This window comes from Ranitomeya imitator, chromosome 6, assembly GCF_032444005.1.
Source record: "Ranitomeya imitator isolate aRanImi1 chromosome 6, aRanImi1.pri, whole genome shotgun sequence".
In the NCBI taxonomy this organism is placed as follows: domain Eukaryota; kingdom Metazoa; phylum Chordata; class Amphibia; order Anura; family Dendrobatidae; genus Ranitomeya; species Ranitomeya imitator.
The window spans coordinates 340,639,640-340,659,115 of record NC_091287.1 but is presented as its reverse complement, the minus strand read 5'-3'; the positions used below and the strand labels follow the sequence as shown (position 1 = coordinate 340,659,115).

The 19,476-nt window shown below is 42.6% G+C and overlaps 1 protein-coding gene across 2 annotated transcripts in view; it reads right to left on the bottom strand.

The window, feature by feature from the left end:
• The window catches only part of SCGN (secretagogin, EF-hand calcium binding protein), a 125,813-nt gene that overhangs the window by 29,905 nt on the left and 76,432 nt on the right, over positions 1-19,476 (bottom strand). For both annotated transcript variants that reach the window (XM_069730897.1, XM_069730899.1), the window contains one exon: positions 3,993-4,070. In XM_069730897.1, the coding sequence (XP_069586998.1) occupies positions 3,993-4,070 (78 nt within the window). The remainder of the gene's footprint in view (positions 1-3,992; positions 4,071-19,476) is intronic.

The following is a 19,476-nucleotide window of genomic DNA, read 5'->3' as shown; positions in this document are numbered from 1 at the left end:
CTTGCCTGATGTCTTAGGGGAGAGGACTCAGTCTAAAACATGGGACCAGGTACACTGGGGTGAAGACTTAGGTCCCCGGGAGAGACAGCAGGCGGAGGAGTTGTTGAGGCAGCGACAGAGGATGTTTTCGGGGAAACCCGGGTACACTCACCTGGCACAACACAAGGTTGAGACCCAGGATCAGACCCCCCTGCGACAACCCCCCTTCCGCGTTCCTGAGTCTGTACGAGAAGGGATGCGACAAGAGATGCAAGAGATGTTGCGTTTAGGGGTCATTGAAGAGTCAGATAGTCCCTGGGCATCCCCCTTAGTGTTAGTGCCCAAGAAGGATGGGACTACACGGTTTTGTGTAGACTATCGTAAGCTCAATGAGAAAACAGTGACGAATGCGTATCCCATGCCGCGTGTGGATGAGTTGTTAGACCGGCTTGCAGGGGCAAAGTATTTGACCACCATCGATCTATGCAAAGGCTACTGGCAGATTCCCCTTAGTCCTGATGCTATTCCCAAGTCGGCATTGGTCACCCTGTTTGGCTTATTCCAGTTTCGAGTTATGCCATTCGGGATGAAGACTGCCCCGGCGACCTTCCAGAGGCTGGCTGACCGGCTTCTGGATGGTCTACAGGACTATGCGTGTGCATACCTGGATGACATTGCCATCTACAGCACGACATGGGAAGAGCATCTAAATTACCTAGAGACAGTATTAGACAGGATCCACAAGGCCGGAATCACCCTGAACCCAAACAAGTGTCACGTGGGCAAAGCAGAGGTTCAGTATTTAGGGCATTGGGTGGGAAGTGGGAAGCGACCAGAACCAGCCAAGATTAAGGCCATAGCCAAATGGCCCACCCCACGCACTAAAACCCAGGTCATGGCATTTCTAGGGACAGCGGGGTATTACAGGAAATTCATTCCCAATTACAGCAGCGTGGCCAAGCCCCTCACTGATCTGACCCGTAAGAACCAACCCCGCCAGGTAACCTGGACCCCAGAGTGTGAGGAAGCCTTCCGCCAGCTAAAGGACGCCCTCACCAATACCCCTGTATTGGCCGCACCCGATCCAACTAAACGTTTCCTTGTTCACACAGACACTTCTATGTTTGGATTGGGGGCAGTACTAAGCCAAGTCGGGCCGGACGGCCAAGAACACCCGGTAGCTTACCTGAGTCGGAAACTACTGCCCCGTGAAGTAAGCTATGCGGCCATCGAGAAGGAGTGCCTGGCAATAGTATGGGCACTCAAAAAGTTACAACCGTATTTGTATGGACGACAGTTTTCCCTCCTAACAGACCATAATCCCCTACTCTGGCTTAATCGGGTCTCCGGAGACAACGCCAGATTACTGCGGTGGAGTTTAGCCCTACAACCTCTGGACTTCACCATCCACTACAGACCCGGCAAAAAAAACGGTAATGCCGATGGACTAAGTCGACAAACAGAACTTGTACCAACCCCATAAACTTCGGTCATCCCCAAACCGATCCGTTAAGGATCAGACTGTGTATGCCGATCGCGTCGCTGAAAAGGGGAGCCGTGTTACAGAACCCCCAGCATCAAGAATATGTTATGCTATATATATATTATGTATAATAGGTTCCATGTGAAATGCATCAGTCCCCAGGCTGCATCCCTGGGCAGAGGGGACAAGATATTCTCCTTCTGACCTCCCCCACCTTTGTAATTCCCACAGTAAATACCATCAGGCTCCGGCCCCCTGCGGCTATTGTAATGTATGTCTGGCCTGTTTTTTCTTTTGGCCTGCCCTGTGTATCTGTGTTATATATTCCGTGTGTTGTAAATAAAGTGTGTTCATTTAGACTGGAAATACCTGGAGTAGCAGTCAGCTTTTATATGCTCCCATGTAATCAAGAAATCCTAGCCAGCGTCCTTCATTCAGAATCCAGCAAAAGCAGAATGGACCTCCTGAAACACGGGAGGGGGATGGGGGGGGGGGTGTTCTGAAAGAGGTACTACAGCACAGTAGACCCCGTTACACATACATTTCAGTAGGCCAACATTTCAGATTTTAAAATCATTTTTCAAGCTGGTGTTATAAAGTATTCTAATTTACTGAGATAATGACATATTACTTAGGATAAGCCATAATCATCAACATGAACAGAAATAAACACTTGAAGTAGATCACTCTGTTTGTAATGACTCTATATAATATATGAGTTTCACTTTTTGTATTGAAGAACTGAAATAAATTAACTTTTTGTTGATATTCTAATTTTGTGAGAAGCACCTGGGTATGTACAAAAAGTTATATTTTATCTTACACATCCTTAAGTCATTTAGGGTTTATTTTTTGTTAGTTGGTCTGATTAATAATCCCTACCATTTCAATTGTTTCAAAAATGCATCATTCCCAAGAAGACTTATGGATGTACTAGCTCAAAAGGGTGCTTCTACTCAATACTGAGCAAAGGGTCTGAATACTTATGACCGTGTGATATTTCAGTTTTTCTTCTTTAATAAATTTGCAAAAATTTCTACATTTCTGTTTTTTCTTCAGTCAAGATGGGTTGCAGAGTGTACATTTTTGAGCAAAAATGAACTTTTTTGAATTTACCAAATGGCTGCAATGAAACAAAGAGTGAAAAATTTAAAGGAGTCTGAATACTTTCTGTACCCACTGTATATATATTGTATATATATGTAATGTTCACATATACCTTAGTGAGCTCTAAATTCACTTGTATTGGTTTGCTTATTGTGTACAGAATTGACAGAGCCCTTTTGAATGAAGCAGTGGCACATGAGTGGCTATTAGTGATGAGCGAGTATACTCGTTGCTCGGGTTTTCCCCAGCACGCTCAGGTGATCTCTGAGTATTTGTTAGTGTTCGGAGATTTAGTTTTCATCGCGGCAGCTGAATGATTTACAGCTATTAGCCAGGCTGAGTACATGTGGGGGTTGCCTGGTTGCTAGGGAATTCCCACATGTAATCAACCTGGCTAATAGCTGTAAATCATTCAGCTGCGGCGATGAAAACTTAATCTCTGAACACTAACAAATACTCGGAGATCACCCAAGCGTGCTCGGGAAAACCCAAATAACAAGTATACTAGCTCATCACTAGTGGCTATAGTTCGATTCTAATGGGTTATTTCAGAGCTCTGTTCCTGAAATCATGGAAGATCCCAGAAGTCAGACTTTCGCCAATCAGAACATGATCACCTGTCCAAATCATATGTCATAATTTGCAATGTTGAGAATACAGTTTAAATGTGTTTTCCCATGAACAAAGTTCATATTAATTAATAGATCTTGGAATGGAGATGGAAATTGACTTTTCCCAACAAACTGAAAGTCCTGTGTCCTATGGTGCTCTATTGGGAATACATTTCACTGACCACAAATGTACAAGGTATGACAAACCGTTAGATGTCACATAACAGAACATTACGAGGAAGAAAGTGGGGCCATGCAAAATTAAATTGGCCTTTTTAATGATGCTTAGGCAGTGTGGGAAATTGAATATCATAGTGTCCGAATTCATTGGAACTCTGAATTTCAGGAAATCCAACTATGCAAATTGTCAATTCAGAGAGGAAGAGGACAAGAACTCTAGCTTCACCTATTATAAGCCGCAATCTTGAAAGTCAATATTGACCCTTTAACGAGCCTTATCATATTACTTAGGATAAAAGCCAAACCAGAATCTCAATTTGCAGACACAGTGTTTTGGGGTGTTGCCCCTCATCAGTGCAAAGTATGAGATCTGATTTAGCTGATTAGCTAAGTGATAGGCTCAGGACTGGGGACTAAGGGGTAGCGTTTCTCCTTGTTGAGAGTGACAAGCCAAGTATGGCATGTCAGAGTAGGAAACTTATAAGCCATGCATGCTTCTCTGGGAAATTAAATATGCAAATTATATCTTCAGAGAGGAAGAGGACTAGAATTCTAGCACCACCAATTGGAAGAAGGATTGTCTAAAAGTAGATATAAATAATGATAATAATAGTAATAATAGCACCACTTACCATTGTATCGGTGTATTCATCCAGTTTATCACCAGGGATGTGCTTTTTATGTTGTGAGAAGAGATCTTGCAGAAAATTCTGATTTAAGAAGCAATAAATACTGTATAATAAACGGGACAAGGAAACCATTGCAATCTTCAGGACATTTGCTATGCTCCCCAATATGAGATACCACCTCAATCACAAGTGTTGCTTAGTGTTAAATATTAATTATTAATCAAATTATTCTTATTCTCAATTCTGTACTGAGCTCATTGCCCTTCGCTGACATTACAAAAGCTATTCCTGTATATATAGCTCAGAGTATGAGTTAACACCATATAGAGAGAACATGTGCTCTATGGGACATATAACCGAGACTCACAGAAGGGTGGGGGCTGTCACCTCCTGCCTGCTCCTTCATTCTCCATGGACTTCAGACGACACACAGAAGAAATGAACACCTGGTAGCTATGATGACTTCTATTCCATGACAGAAAGACCATCTCTTTTACCATCTCAGGAAAAATTAGGAACAAAGGACAATCTTTCCGAAACTATTTCACCTATTTTATGTTTTGCTGCAATGTGTTTTTTCTGTGGACAATCCAATTAACCACTATATTTTTTTATGAAAATATCATGACATTTTTCTTTAAGAGTATTGCATCTGGTAAAGAGTCCTGATTAAATAAATGTGCAAAATAAGCATATTTAACACTTAGGCTATGTAAAAATGAAGTTTCCAAAAGAGAATTACAACACTGCATCCAATAATGAAACATTACTAGCCTATCCGAAGTCTAACTATTCTTCTTGATCCAAACCTTGATGTGATGCACCAGTGTCATGTAAGATAATAAATACATTTTCATATAATACATGTTCTGCAAAAAAAACATTTAACATTTAGTAATGAACGTTGCATTGTTGATCGACATGCTTTCAATATATGGAGCGATTTGCATATTATTATGTTATATGGCATTATCTCTAGCAGTGAGATGATTTTATTATAACCTCTGATTACCAAGGCATAATACATCTCAGAACCAAGAGGATGAAGGTAATTTTTTATTCACAGTTTGGATAACGTAGTGAATGATAATATGTATATAGATAAGAGGGAATGTTTATTATCCTCTTAATGACCGCCGATACACCTTTTAACGGCGACAGTTAAGGGTACTTAAGCCAGAGAGTCGTTTTTTAACGGCACTGAAGAATAAGGGTATAGCGCCCTACAGAGTCAGAATTTCTCTGGGGTCTCGGCTACCAAAGGTAGCCGAGACGCCAGAGAACATGATTCAGGTTGTTTTTTCCCGACCTCGATGTTACGATCACCGTTACTAATGGTATAACGGTGACCGCAAAAAAACCCTCAGATTTTCCATTTAATTTCTCTCTCCTCTGATGTGATTGAACTGTGATGAAAAAAATTGTAAATCAAACCCCCCTTTATCACCCCCTTAATTAGCTAAAAATAATCAAATAAAATAAATTATTTATTTCAATTTTTCTGTTAGGGTTATAGCTGGGCTAAAGTGAGTTGGGCTAAAGTTAGGGTTAGGGTTGGGGTAAAGTGAGTTGGGCTAAAGCTGGGTTTGGTTTGGGCTAAAGTGAGTTGGGCTAAAGTTAGGGTTATGGTTGGGTTAAAGAGAGTTGGGCTAAAGTTAGGGTTAGGGTTGGGCTAGGGTTAGGGTTGTGGTTATGGTTGAGATTACGGTTAGGGTTGCGATTAGGGTTAGTGGTGTATTAGGGATAGGTTTATGGTTATGGTTGGGATTAGGGTTAGGGGTGTGTTGGGGATAGGTTTGTGGTTAGGGTTATGGTTAGGGTTGGATTAGGGTTAGGGGCGTGTTGGAGTTAGGATTGTGGTTAGGGTTATGGTTAGGGTTCGGATTAGGGTTAGAGGTTTGTTGGGGTTAGGGTTGGAGTTAGAATTGGGGGGATTCCACTGTTTAGATACATTGGGGGTTTACAAATGCGACATGGCACCACCATTGATTCCAGCCAATTTTGATTTTAAAAAGTCAAACGGTGCTCCCTCCCTTCTGAGCCCTGCCATGCACACAATATGTGGCTTTTACCCACATATGAGGTATCGGCATACTCAGCAGAAATTTCACACATTTTGAGGTCCATTTTCTCCTGATACCCTTGTAAAAATAAAAATATGGTTACAAAGTGTTTTTTTTGTGAAAAAAGTAGAATGTCCATTTTTTTTCTTCCACATGGCATTAGTTCTTGTGAAGCACCTGAAGGGTTAATAAACTTCATGAATGTGGTTTTGCACACCTTGAGGAGTGCAGTTTTTAGAATGGTGTCACATTTGGGTGTTTTCTGTTATGTTGACCCCCAAACACTTCAAATGTGAGGTGGCCCCTAAAACAATGGTTTTGTAAATTTTGCTGGAAAAATTAGAAATCACTCGTCAACTTTTAACCGTTATAACGTCCTAACAAAAAATATATATATTTCTAAAATTGTGCAGATGCAAAGTTGACATGTGGGAAATGTTATTTACTAACTATTGTGTGTGACATCACTCTCTGATTTAAGGGTACAAAAATTAAAAGTTTGAAATTTGAAATATTTTCAAAATTTTTGACAAATTTCAGTTTTTTTTCAGAAATAAACGAAAGTTATATTGAAGAAATTCTACCACTAACATGAAGTACAATATGTCACGAAAAAACAATCTTAGAATCAGCAGGATACGTTGAAGCGTTCCAGAGTTATAACCTCATAAACTGACAGTGGTCAGAATTGTAAAAATTGGCTTGTCATTAGTACTAAATTGGTTCTGTCACTAAGGGGTTAAGCGTACGTGTCATGGTTGGACTGTTCTTGAAAGCCTAGTAGTTGTTAACAGAGCTTCCCTGGATAGGCTTAACACAATCCACACAGTTTACCAGGTCCCAGGGGATTCCCTGGCCTCCAGCCTTGAACCCCTGTACAGAAATCTGTATTTACTGTTATGATCTGGTGGTTTAGGAACAACATGAGACAAGCTCTGAAGGAGGTGGTATCTGTACTGACCGCAGACCCTGAACCTAGCAGCGCAACTAGAAATAGCCGTGGGGGGTACCTGACGCTCCCTAGACCCCTCGGCACAGCCTAAGATCTAACTTCCCCTAAAGATGGAAACAGGAAACCTATCTTGCCTCAGAGAAAATCCCCAAAGGAAAGATAGCCCCCCACAAATATTGACGGTGAGAGGAGGGGAAAATAACATACGCAGAAATGAAATCAGATTTTAGCATAGGAGGCCAGTCTAGCTTGATAGATAGGACAGGAAAGGATACTGTGCGGTCAGTATAAAAACTACAAAACAATCCACACAGAGTTTACAAAATCTCCACACCTGACTAAAGGTGTGGAGGGTAAATCTGCTTCCCAGAGCTTCCAGCTAACAGAAAAAATCCATAATGACAAGCTGGACAAAAATAGAATGCACAGAACAATAAGTCCACAACATGTGGACTGAAATGAGCAAAGCCAGAACTTATCTTAGCAGAACTGGTCAGGAAACCAGGAGAATCCAAGCAGATATGTGAATCCTGCCAGGAAACATTGACAAGTGGCATAGGCTGAAGACTAGAGCCAGGTTAAATAGCAGAGCCAGGAGAGACGATTAGTGAAAGCAGCTGCTAAAGCTAAACCCAAGGAGCAGCAGTTCCACTCAAAACCACCAGAGGGAGCCCAAGGGCAGAATCCACAAAAGTGCCATTCACAACCACCGGAGGGAGCCCAAGAACGGAATTCACAACAATTTACACAGGGATCCCTTGGCTGGAGCCACCAAGTCAGCTGCTGACTGGTGGAGCAAGCTGGAGGCAAGAGGGGTCAACATATAAGGTCAAGTCAAGGACAAAATCAGAAAACAAGCCGCTGGTCAATATACTAGCCAAGATCAGAAAATGGGAAAAATCAGGAAGACAACACAATAGCAATGACTAGAGCCACAGATCTGGTAAGCAAAACTTGTTGCTTTGAAGTCAAAGTCAGAGACCCAGGGGTTTAAATAGATGAAAGACCTGCCCAGGGCTCTCAGAAAGAAGTATCCAAAACCACTGAACCACATAGCTCCCTGATCTAGTGGCACCAAAAGTCCTAGCTTTGTAGTAGTCACGCATTACCCAAAACAAAGGCACCTAGCGGCCGAAGCAGAAACGGAGTGGACAGGGATGGCCACATATGTTATAGTGGTATAGTATGCCAGTTAGTGTACGGAGTCAACACGGACATTATTCTACATCCTGTGTGTGGCATTGTAAAATGTTATCTATTTCCATTTAAAAATGCCTGTGTGCAATACGGAAGTCCTAAGTGGACATTAATGTTTCCTCTGGGCAGTGTGCTTACTTTCCTAACAGATGTGTCTTTTTCCATTTCAATCACTAAACACATATTTCTTATATTAATAGTGAACTAATCATTGGTATGAGACCAACAATAAATCAGAAATGTGTCTATTGGATCTATCAAGAGGATTGTGTCACAGAAATAAATTTTCATTGTGTTGGCTGGAATAACTATTTTATTTTTGTTTTTTTTTTGTATTAAGCTGATGTCAGTTCTTAAACTTAAAGTGAAAAGAAAACCGCGCCTGCAAACTACATCCTTTACTTTTTCTTTCTTACTTTTTTAGTTTATTGACAATAATAGGTGTTTCTTATTGTCATATTTCATATATGTATATATGTATATGTATATATATATATGTATATATATATATATATATATATATATATGTATATGTATATGTATATGTATATATATGTATATGTATATATATTTCATATTTCATATTGTCATATTTCTTATTGTCACTGTTGTGACAGTCACATTATTTAGCCCTGACCTCTTGTCATCCCTAACTGCACTGTTAGCTGGCACCACTATCACCGTGCTCATGGCATCTTATGATTTTCTGATGACTGACTCCCTCTAGTATAATCATTTTCAGTACTAAAAGGGCACAGTTGGTGACATTTTTCTCTACCCTCTACTCACCAGCTCCATTTTGAAGCCACATAATATGAGATGAGAAGCAAAAGAAAAGTGGGTATTTCTTTTTTATATTGATTTAAGTAATCTTTAATTGGTTTGTCCAACACAAACGTTATTACTTCGCTCATCCAGGCTCCTGTGTGCTGACTCACACATGTTTTTAGGTTCAGAATGAAATACATTAAAAAGGGGCTTTGGGGGAGTGCTTTGATTTTCAAGTTTGCTGGCCTACTAAAAACTGGCATTAGCTTGCCTCTTCAAACTGAAGACATTACTGAGTAACATAAAACTTGATACTGCATCCAATCTAACATTAATATTACTATATGTAATGGCCATATCTGTAACAGGGTCAGTAAGCTCCAGGATTTATTTTAAAACAATAGTGATCAAACCTGAATGGGTCAAAAGGGACTTCTACAGTAAAAGCAAATTATCAATTATCCAAAGGTATGGTTATGACTTATTGGTTGGTGAGCGTCCGACTGCTGGGGCCCCTGTTATGGCTGGCAATCAGGCAACACAGCGTGCAGTAATCAGCGCACATACAGAGATCTGGCAATAACCAAAAACAATAGGACGAGCTCTGAGACGTGGAATCTCTGTAGACTGCAGTACCTGATCTATCCTCACACAACTATAAGCAGCAGTGGATTGCGCCTATCACTACCTATGCAACTCGGCACTGCCTGAGGAGCTGACTAGCCTGAAGATAGAAATACAAGCCTGACTTGCCTCAGAGAAATACCCCAAAGGAATAGGCAGCCCCCCACATATAATGACTGTTAGCAAGATGAAAAGACAAACGTAGGAATGAAATAGATTCAGCAAAGTGAGGCCCGATATTCTAGACAGAGCGAGGATAGCAAAGAGAACTATGCAGTCTACAAAAAACCCTAAAACGAAAACCACGCAAAGGGGCAAAAAGACCCACCGTGCCGAACTAACAGCACGGCGGTGCACCCCTTTGCTTCTCAGAGCTTCCAGCAAAAGATAATAGCAAGCTGGACAGAAAAAACAGAAAACAAACTAGAAGCACTTATCTAGCAGAGCAGCAGGCCCAAGGAAAGATGCAGTAGCTCAGATCCAACACTGGAACATTGACAAGGAGCAAGGAAGACAAACTCAGGTGGAGCTAAATAGCAAGGCAGCCAACGAGCTCACCAAAACACCTGAGGGAGGAAGCCCAGAGACTGCAATACCACTTGTGACCACAGAAGTGAACTCAGCCACAGAATTCACAACAGTACCCCCCCCTTGAGGAGGGGTCACCGAACCCTCACCAGAACCCCCAGGCCGACCAGGATGAGCCACATGAAAGGCACGAACAAGATCTGGGGCATGGACATCAGAGGCAAAAACCCAGGAATTATCTTCCTGAGCATAACCCTTCCATTTGACCAGATACTGGAGTTTCCGTCTAGAGACACGAGAATCCAAAATCTTCTCCACAATATACTCCAATTCCCCCTCCACCAAAACAGGGGCAGGAGGCTCCACAGATGGAACCATAGGTGCCACGTATCTCCTCAACAACGACCTATGGAATACATTATGTATGGAAAAGGAGTCTGGGAGGGTCAGACGAAAAGACACCGGATTGAGAATCTCAGAAATCCTATACGGACCAATAAAACGAGGTTTAAATTTAGGAGAGGAAACCTTCATAGGAATATGACGAGAAGATAACCAAACCAGATCCCCAACACGAAGTCGGGGTCCCACACGGCGTCTGCGATTAGCGAAAAGCTGAGCCTTCTCCTGGGACAAGGTCAAATTGTCCACTACCTGAGTCCAGATCTGCTGCAACCTGTCCACCACAGAATCCACACCAGGACAGTCCGAAGACTCAACCTGTCCTGAAGAGAAATGAGGATGGAACCCAGAATTGCAGAAAAATGGAGAGACCAAGGTAGCCGAGCTGGCCCGATTATTAAGGGCGAACTCAGCCAACGGCAAAAATGACACCCAATCATCCTGGTCAGCGGAAACAAAACATCTCAGATATGTTTCCAAGGTCTGATTGGTTCGTTCGGTCTGGCCATTAGTCTGAGGATGGAAGGCCGAGGAGAAAGATAGGTCAATGCCCATCCTACCACAAAAGGCTCGCCAGAACCTCGAGACAAACTGGGAACCTCTGTCAGAAACAATATTCTCAGGAATGCCATGTAAACGAACCACATGCTGGAAGAACAAAGGCACCAAATCAGAGGAGGAAGGCAATTTAACCAAGGGCACCAGATGGACCATTTTAGAAAAGCGATCACAGACCACCCAAATGACCGACATTTTTTGAGAAACGGGAAGGTCAGAAATGAAATCCATCGAAATATGTGTCCAAGGCCTCTTCGGGACCGGCAAGGGCAAAAGCAACCCACTGGCACGTAAACAGCAGGGCTTAGCCCTAGCACAAATTCCACATAACTGCACAAAAGCACACACATCCCGTGACAGAGATGGCCACCAGAAGGATCTAGCAACCAACTCCCTGGTACCAAAGAATCCTGGATGACCGGCCAGCACCGAACAATGAAGTTCAGATATAACTTTACTAGTCCACCTATCAGGGACGAACAGTTTCTCGGCCGGACAACGATCAGGTTTATTAGCCTGAAATTTCTGCAACACTCTCCGCAAATCAGGGGAGATGGCAGACACAATGACTCCTTCCTTGAGGATACTCGCCGGCTCAGATAACCCCGGAGAGTCGGGCACAAAACTCCTAGACAGAGCATCCGCCTTCACATTTTTAGAGCCCGGAAGGTATGAAATCACAAAATCAAAACGAGCAAAAAATAACGACCAACGGGCCTGTCTAGGATTCAAGCACTTGGCAGACTCAAGATAAGTAAGGTTCTTATGATCAGTCAAAACCACCACGCGATGCTTAGCACCCTCAAGCCAATGACGCCACTCCTCGAATGCCCACTTCATGGCCAGCAACTCTCGGTTGCCCACATCATAATTACGCTCAGCAGCAGAAAATTTCCTGGAAAAGAAAGCACATGGTTTGAACACTGAGCAACCAGAACCTCTCTGTGACAAAACCGCCCCTGCACCAATCTCAGAAGCATCAACCTCGACCTGGAACGGAAGAGAAACATCAGGTTGACACAACACAGGGGCACAGCAAAAACGACGCTTCAACTCCTGAAAAGCTTCCACGGCAGCAGAAGACCAATTAACCAAATCAGCACCCTTCTTGGTCAAATCGGTCAATGGTCTGGCAATGCTAGAAAAATTACAGATGAAGCGACGATAAAAATTAGCAAAGCCCAGGAATTTCTGCAGACTTTTTAGAGATGTCGGCTGAGTCCAATCCTGGATGGCCTGAACCTTAACCGGATCCATCTCGATAGTAGAAGGGGAAAAGATGAACCCCAAAAATGAAACTTTCTGCACACCGAAGAGACACTTTGATCCCTTCACGAACAAGGAATTAGCACGCAGTACCTGGAAAACCATTCTGACTTGCTTCACATGAGACTCCCAATCATCTGAGAAGATCAAAATGTCATCCAAGTAAACAATCAAGAATTTATCCAGATACTCACGGAAAATGTCATGCATAAAAGACTGAAAAACAGATGGAGCATTGGCAAGTCCGAACTGCATCACCAGATACTCAAAATGACCCTCGGGCGTATTAAATGCCGTTTTCCATTCATCTCCCTGCCTGATTCTCACCAGATTATACGCACCACGAAGATCAATCTTAGTAAACCAACTAGCCCCCTTAATCCGAGCAAACAAGTCAGAAATCAATGGCAAGGGATACTGAAACTTAACAGTGATCTTATTAAGAAGGCGGTAATCAATACACGGTCTTAGCAAACCATCCTTCTTGGCTACAAAAAAGAACCCTGCTCCCAATGGTGACGACGATGGGCGAATATGTCCCTTCTCCAGGGACTCCTTCACATAACTGCGCATAGCGGTGTGTTCAGGTACGGACAAATTAAATAAACGACCCTTAGGGAATTTACTACCAGGAATCAAATCGATAGCACAATCACAATTCCTATGCGGAGGTAGGGCATCAGACTTGGACTCTTCAAATACATCCTGAAAGTCCGACAAGAACTCTGGGATGTCAGAAGGAATGGATGACGAAATAGACAAAAATGGAACATCACCATGTACTCCCTGACAACCCCAGCTGGTTACCGACATAGAGTTCCAATCCAATACTGGATTATGGGTTTGTAGCCATGGCAACCCCAACACGACCACATCATGCAAATTATGCAGTACCAGAAAGCGAATAACTTCCTGATGTGCAGGAGCCATGCACATGGTCAGCTGGGCCCAGTACTGAGGCTTATTCTTGGCCAAAGGTGTAGCATCAATTCCTCTCAACGGAATAAGACACCGCAAAGGCTCCAAGAAAAATCCACAACGTTTAGCATAATCCAAATCCATCAGATTCAGGGCAGCGCCTGAATCCACAAACGCCATGACAGAATACGATGACAGAGAGCACATTAAGGTAATGGACAAAAGGAATTTGGACTGTACAGTACCAATAACGGCAGAGCTATCGAACCGCCTAGTGCGTTTAGGACAATTAGAAATAGCATGAGTAGAATCACCACAATAGAAACACAGTCTGTTCAGACGTCTGTGTTCTTGCCGTTCTACTTTAGTCATAGTCCTGTCGCACTGCATAGGCTCAGATTTACTCTCAGACAATACCGCCAGATGGTGCACAGATTTACGCTCGCGCAAGCGACGACCGATCTGAATGGCCAAGGACATAGACTCATTCAAACCAGCAGGCATAGGAAATCCCACCATTACATCCTTAAGAGCTTCAGAGAGACCCTTTCTGAACAAAGCCGCTAGTGCAGATTCATTCCACAGAGTGAGTACTGAGCACTTCCTAAATTTCTGACAATATACTTCTACATCATCCTGACCCTGGCATAAAGCCAGCAGATTTTTCTCAGCCTGATCCACTGAATTAGGCTCATCGTAAAGCAATCCCAGCGCCTGGAAAAATGCATCAACATTACTCAATGCAGAATCTCCTGGTGCAAGAGAAAACGCCCAGTCCTGTGGGTCGCCGCGCAAAAAAGAAATAATAATCAAAACCTGTTGAATAGGATTACCAGAAGAATGAGGTTTCAAGGCCAAAAACAGCTTACAATTATTTCTGAAGCTCAGGAACTTAGTTCTGTCACCAAAAAACAAATCAGGAATCGGAATTCTTGGTTCTAGCATCGATTTCTGATCAATAGTATCTTGAATCTTTTGTACATTTACAACGAGATTATCCATTGAGGAGCACAGAGCCTGAATATCCATGTCCACAGCTGTGTCCTGAAGCACTCTAATGTCTAGGGGAAAAAAAAGACTGAAGACAGAGCTAAGAAAAAAAAATGCTGTCAGGATTTCTTTTTTCCCTCTATTAGGAATCATTGGTGTGGCTCCTTGTACTGTTATGGCTGGCAATCAGGCAACACAGCGTGCAGTAATCAGCGCACATACAGAGATCTGGCAATAACCAAAAACAATAGGACGAGCTCTGAGACGTGGAATCTCTGTAGACTGCAGTACCTGATCTATCCTCACACAACTATAAGCAGCAGTGGATTGCGCCTATCACTACCTATGCAACTCGGCACTGCCTGAGGAGCTGACTAGCCTGAAGATAGAAATACAAGCCTGACTTGCCTCAGAGAAATACCCCAAAGGAATAGGCAGCCCCCCACATATAATGACTGTTAGCAAGATGAAAAGACAAACGTAGGAATGAAATAGATTCAGCAAAGTGAGGCCCGATATTCTAGACAGAGCGAGGATAGCAAAGAGAACTATGCAGTCTACAAAAAACCCTAAAACGAAAACCACGCAAAGGGGCAAAAAGACCCACCGTGCCGAACTAACAGCACGGCGGTGCACCCCTTTGCTTCTCAGAGCTTCCAGCAAAAGATAATAGCAAGCTGGACAGAAAAAACAGAAAACAAACTAGAAGCACTTATCTAGCAGAGCAGCAGGCCCAAGGAAAGATGCAGTAGCTCAGATACAACACTGGAACATTGAAAAGGAGCAAGGAAGACAAACTCAGGTGGAGCTAAATAGCAAGGCAGCCAACGAGCTCACCAAAACACCTGAGGGAGGAAGCCCAGAGACTGCAATACCACTTGTGACCACAGAAGTGAACTCAGCCACAGAATTCACAACAGGCCCCCAATGATCAGCAGAATCAGGAACTTTAATCCCCAACAAGGCACTATTATCCCTGTTAGAATGGAGCTACAATGTTGAAGCCTGTCCACCACTCCACACAGTCTCTATGGGGCTACTGGAAAAAGCCAAATGGAGTGTTCAGCAGCCTCATAAGAATGAATGGTGCATTGGTCTAACATGCGCGCTGCCACTTCATTCTAACGGGTATAAAAGTTCCTCATTCGGACGACCAATACGTTAACGCCTATCCTGTGACTAGATGATTATTACTTATTTTACTCACTTATATATTGCCATTAATTCCATATCACTTTACAGACATTATCAGGACTGTCCCCATTGGGCTCACAAACTAGATTCTCTATCAGTATGTCTTTGGAATGTGGGAGGAAATCCGAGAGCCTAGAGGAAACCCACACAGACACAGGAAGACCATACAAACTCCTTGCAGTTGTTTTCCTTGGTGAGAGTTGAACCCAGGACCCCTGAGCTGCAAGGCTAACTACTGAGCCACTGTGCTGCCCAATGATGCATTTGTTTTTACTTGAGAATCCGTTTAATGACCAGACAATTTTGGGGATGTTTTTCCTCCTGTTTTGTAACCATATTTTTGTATTTCTTCACTGATATAGCTCTATGATGATTGGTTTTGTGCCAGACAAAATGTATTATTTTTTAGCACTTGTCACACTGCTGCAATGCAGGTAGGTGCAAGCTCCACTAGATGGCTATAGAATGGAAGGAGGGCTGCACCTAGACAAATCAGGCCTGTCATGCAGCAGCAAGGCTACCACTAGGTGGCAGCAGGAAAGTCAACCAAGCCAGGTAGATATGGTCAGTAGTGCAGTACCAAAGGAATAGACAAAACACAGAGTCAGAGAAAAGCCAAAAGGTCAGTAACAGGAGCGAATTAGCCAAAGACAGAAGGCAGAAGCAGGCCAGGATACAAGCCAAGTCAAAACCAGGAAGTAAACACATAAAAGGGAAACACTGAGTCAAGACGGGGATTGGGAAAAACAGAGACACGGGTTCAGGCAGGTAACGCAGCAGGACAACTCAGGATATACCAGAGTCAACTACACACGACGTAGGCAGGACTCTAACTGACACCGCTTGCAGGATGCAGCAGAGATAAATAGCAAACCCTGAAACCAGACTGAGGAGAAAAGTTAACCCCTGACATGATCAGACCGGGAAAAGGGAAGACAGGACTCAAAACCCGGTCTGGATCATGAGAGCACTGTTTAAAACATATATAAAAACTACTGTGTAATTTATGTACATTTCTTTTGTGATGCAAATATAGATAAAAAGTGATTTTGCTTTTGCTTTTATTGCTTATGTTTTTCACACCAATCAATACGTTGAATGAATTGTCCAAGTTAATACTGTCATGTAGATACATAATATGTTTACTTTGTTTGTTATGTTGTTTGTTATGTTTATATAAAAAATAGTATTTCATATGAAAAAAATAGCTTTCTTTGTACTTTTTGTTGTAGGGACTTTATTGTTTTTTTTCTTAAATTTCTTATGCTTTAATGCATATATATGTATGTGTGAGTATATATATGGTATATATAATATATATTGTAAGGCAGCAGCTTTCACATCTGCGTGGTAATGAGGCAGTGACCTAAGAAAGTTCATCTTAAATGTTTTTATTTTCCAACTTACAAAATAAATCCAAACTTTACTGTAAGAGCACCGAGACTATGGAACTCTCTGCAGTATGAAGTTGTAATGAGTGATTCATTACTAAAATTTAAGAGGGGACTGGATGCCTTTTCTTGAAAAGCATACTGTTACAGGTTATATACACTAGTTTCCTTGATAGGGCGTTGATCCAGGGAACTAGTCTGATTGCCGTATGTGGAGTCGGGAAAGAATTTTTTTCCCCAATGTGGAGCTTACTGTTTGCCACTTGTTTTTTTTTTGCCTTCCTCTGGATCAACATGTTAGGGCATGTTAGGTTAGGCTATGGGTTGAACAAGATGGACTTAAAGTCTTTCTTCAACTTTAATAACTATGATACAATGTTACCGGTTCGCAGTCAGAACGTCTGTATCAGCCGAGCTGTGGGCGACTGCACTACCGTATAGCTCATGGGTGCGGTAATGGCTTTGCTTTTTGAGGTTCTGGTCTGAGTTCAGTCTCACACACACATGTAAGCATTCTGTTCTGCTGCTTATGGACCAACACTGACACAACCCTCCATTACCTGATAATACCGTATAATGGGAATCATGGACATGGGCCACTTCCACGACTCGGGCTGGAGGGAGAGATCCATCCCACTACCTTCCGACAGATCTCTCCGAAAATAAAAGCCCATATGAGGTTTTCCTAAATCTGACTTAGTCAAATAGCTTGACCCAATCCAAACTCACTTTTATTTTGCATTGTAACCACAGCAATGGCTGTAATTACAAAGCTCTCCAGTGAGTTTAGTATGTTTCTAGTCACATTCTGGGGGACACATAATGACCCTCGTATACAATTCCCCTCATTGCCTCAAATACCCACCCCTTCTGTTCAAATTTGGGGGAACACCTGTTATCATACAAAGTACCCGTGACAGGGCATCCACATTACTTTGCAATTTCCCAGCTCAATGTGTCACCGAGAAACTAAAGTTTTGCAAAGACAAAAACCATCTGGTGACCCGAGCATTCCTCTCTGTGGCATTTCTCATCCAGACCAAGGGTGAATGGTCGGTTACCAAGGAACTGTCGCTTGAGTAAGTAATATCGTAGGCCAAGGACTCCATTTCCACTACGCTATAATTTTTCTCTGTAGGGGTAAATTTCCTACTTAAGTAGGTGACTGGATGTTCCTATCCGAGCACTATCTGAGACATAACTACTCCTAAGCCTAATTTAGAGGCATCCGCTTGAACAATAAAACTGTTCTTAAAGTTGGGGCTGATTAGGACGGGCTGTCAGCACAATGCCAACTTCATGAACTGGAATACTTTCTCCGCATGAAGATTCCACCAAATCATGACTGATTTTTTTCTTTATGATATCAGTCAGGGTGTCGAGAAAGTATAAACTGTCTGTAATACCCAATGATGCTGAGAAATGCTCTTACATGTTTCATAGCAAGAGGCCGGGGCCTTTTTTGAATGCCTTCGATTTTGTTTATTTGCTGTTTCATAATCCTACTGCTAATGATGTACACCAATCGTTGAGACCTTTTGCACAGATTTTTAGGTTTGCTGTCAAGCCTACGGCTCCGAGTGAATCCACTATCATTTGGACCTAAGACAGGTGGGTATGCTAGTCGGTCCGATAGATGACAATTTCATCCAAGTACCCCAACACATACTTCTGATGGGACTCTAAAACTATGTCCATCAACCTCTAAAATGTGGCCAGATTCCCATCTAAGAAAAAAAGGCAAGAAGACATAGTGATGGAGACCCTCCAGCATTATGAAGTCAGTGTTTTCTTTTGCTGAGTCTGTCAGAGGCACCTGCCAATAACTCTTAGTCAGATCGAGAGTCGTGAAGTAATAGGCCTGCCTGGACTTCTCAATAACTCTTAGCTGAAGCATTTTTTTCACCTCAACATTGATGGCTTGCCCCCTGCCTCTGGCACATGGAACGGTGTCATGCGTATCCTTACCTGAGGCTCAGTGACAATGTCATGGTGTATCACCGATGTACGGTCGGGCAGTTCTGAGAACACATCTGTATTCTACTGCACTTATTTCCAAGCCTCCTGCTGCTGTTTAGAGAAAGCATTGCTTATCTTTACCTTGTTGCCTGCCTCCTCCCGGGCCGGTGTGAGAGGATCCACAGACATATGACTGGCGTCATGTCTGTAACCATATATTCCTGGTCTTTCCATACTTTTAACAGATTTACATTATATAGTTGCTTGGGTTTCCGCTTTCTGAGCTGATATATCTGTAATCTACCCTCCCAACGTTTTCGCGGACATGGCCATGAACTTATTTTCTGCAGTGGGCACTATAGCTAATGCTCAAACCCATTTTTTTAAAGGACCTGACTATGGAAACACAGGATTCAGCGGGTGCTCTAGTCCGCAGACTCAAGACCGCATGGACCGGGGACCATCTCTTGGAATGCCTGCTTTCTTTTTATCGTGGGCATAATACTACTCAGACAACACATGGTAAGGGTAAAACAGTGTGGCAATTTTTTATTGAACTACCAAACAGGCCAATAACACATATAACAGTCCTAGAAAAATACCCAAGATGGTGCAAAATTACAGTCTCACTCTTCCTCTGACTTGCCAGGATAAGATAAGCTGTGACTTTAGAGCTT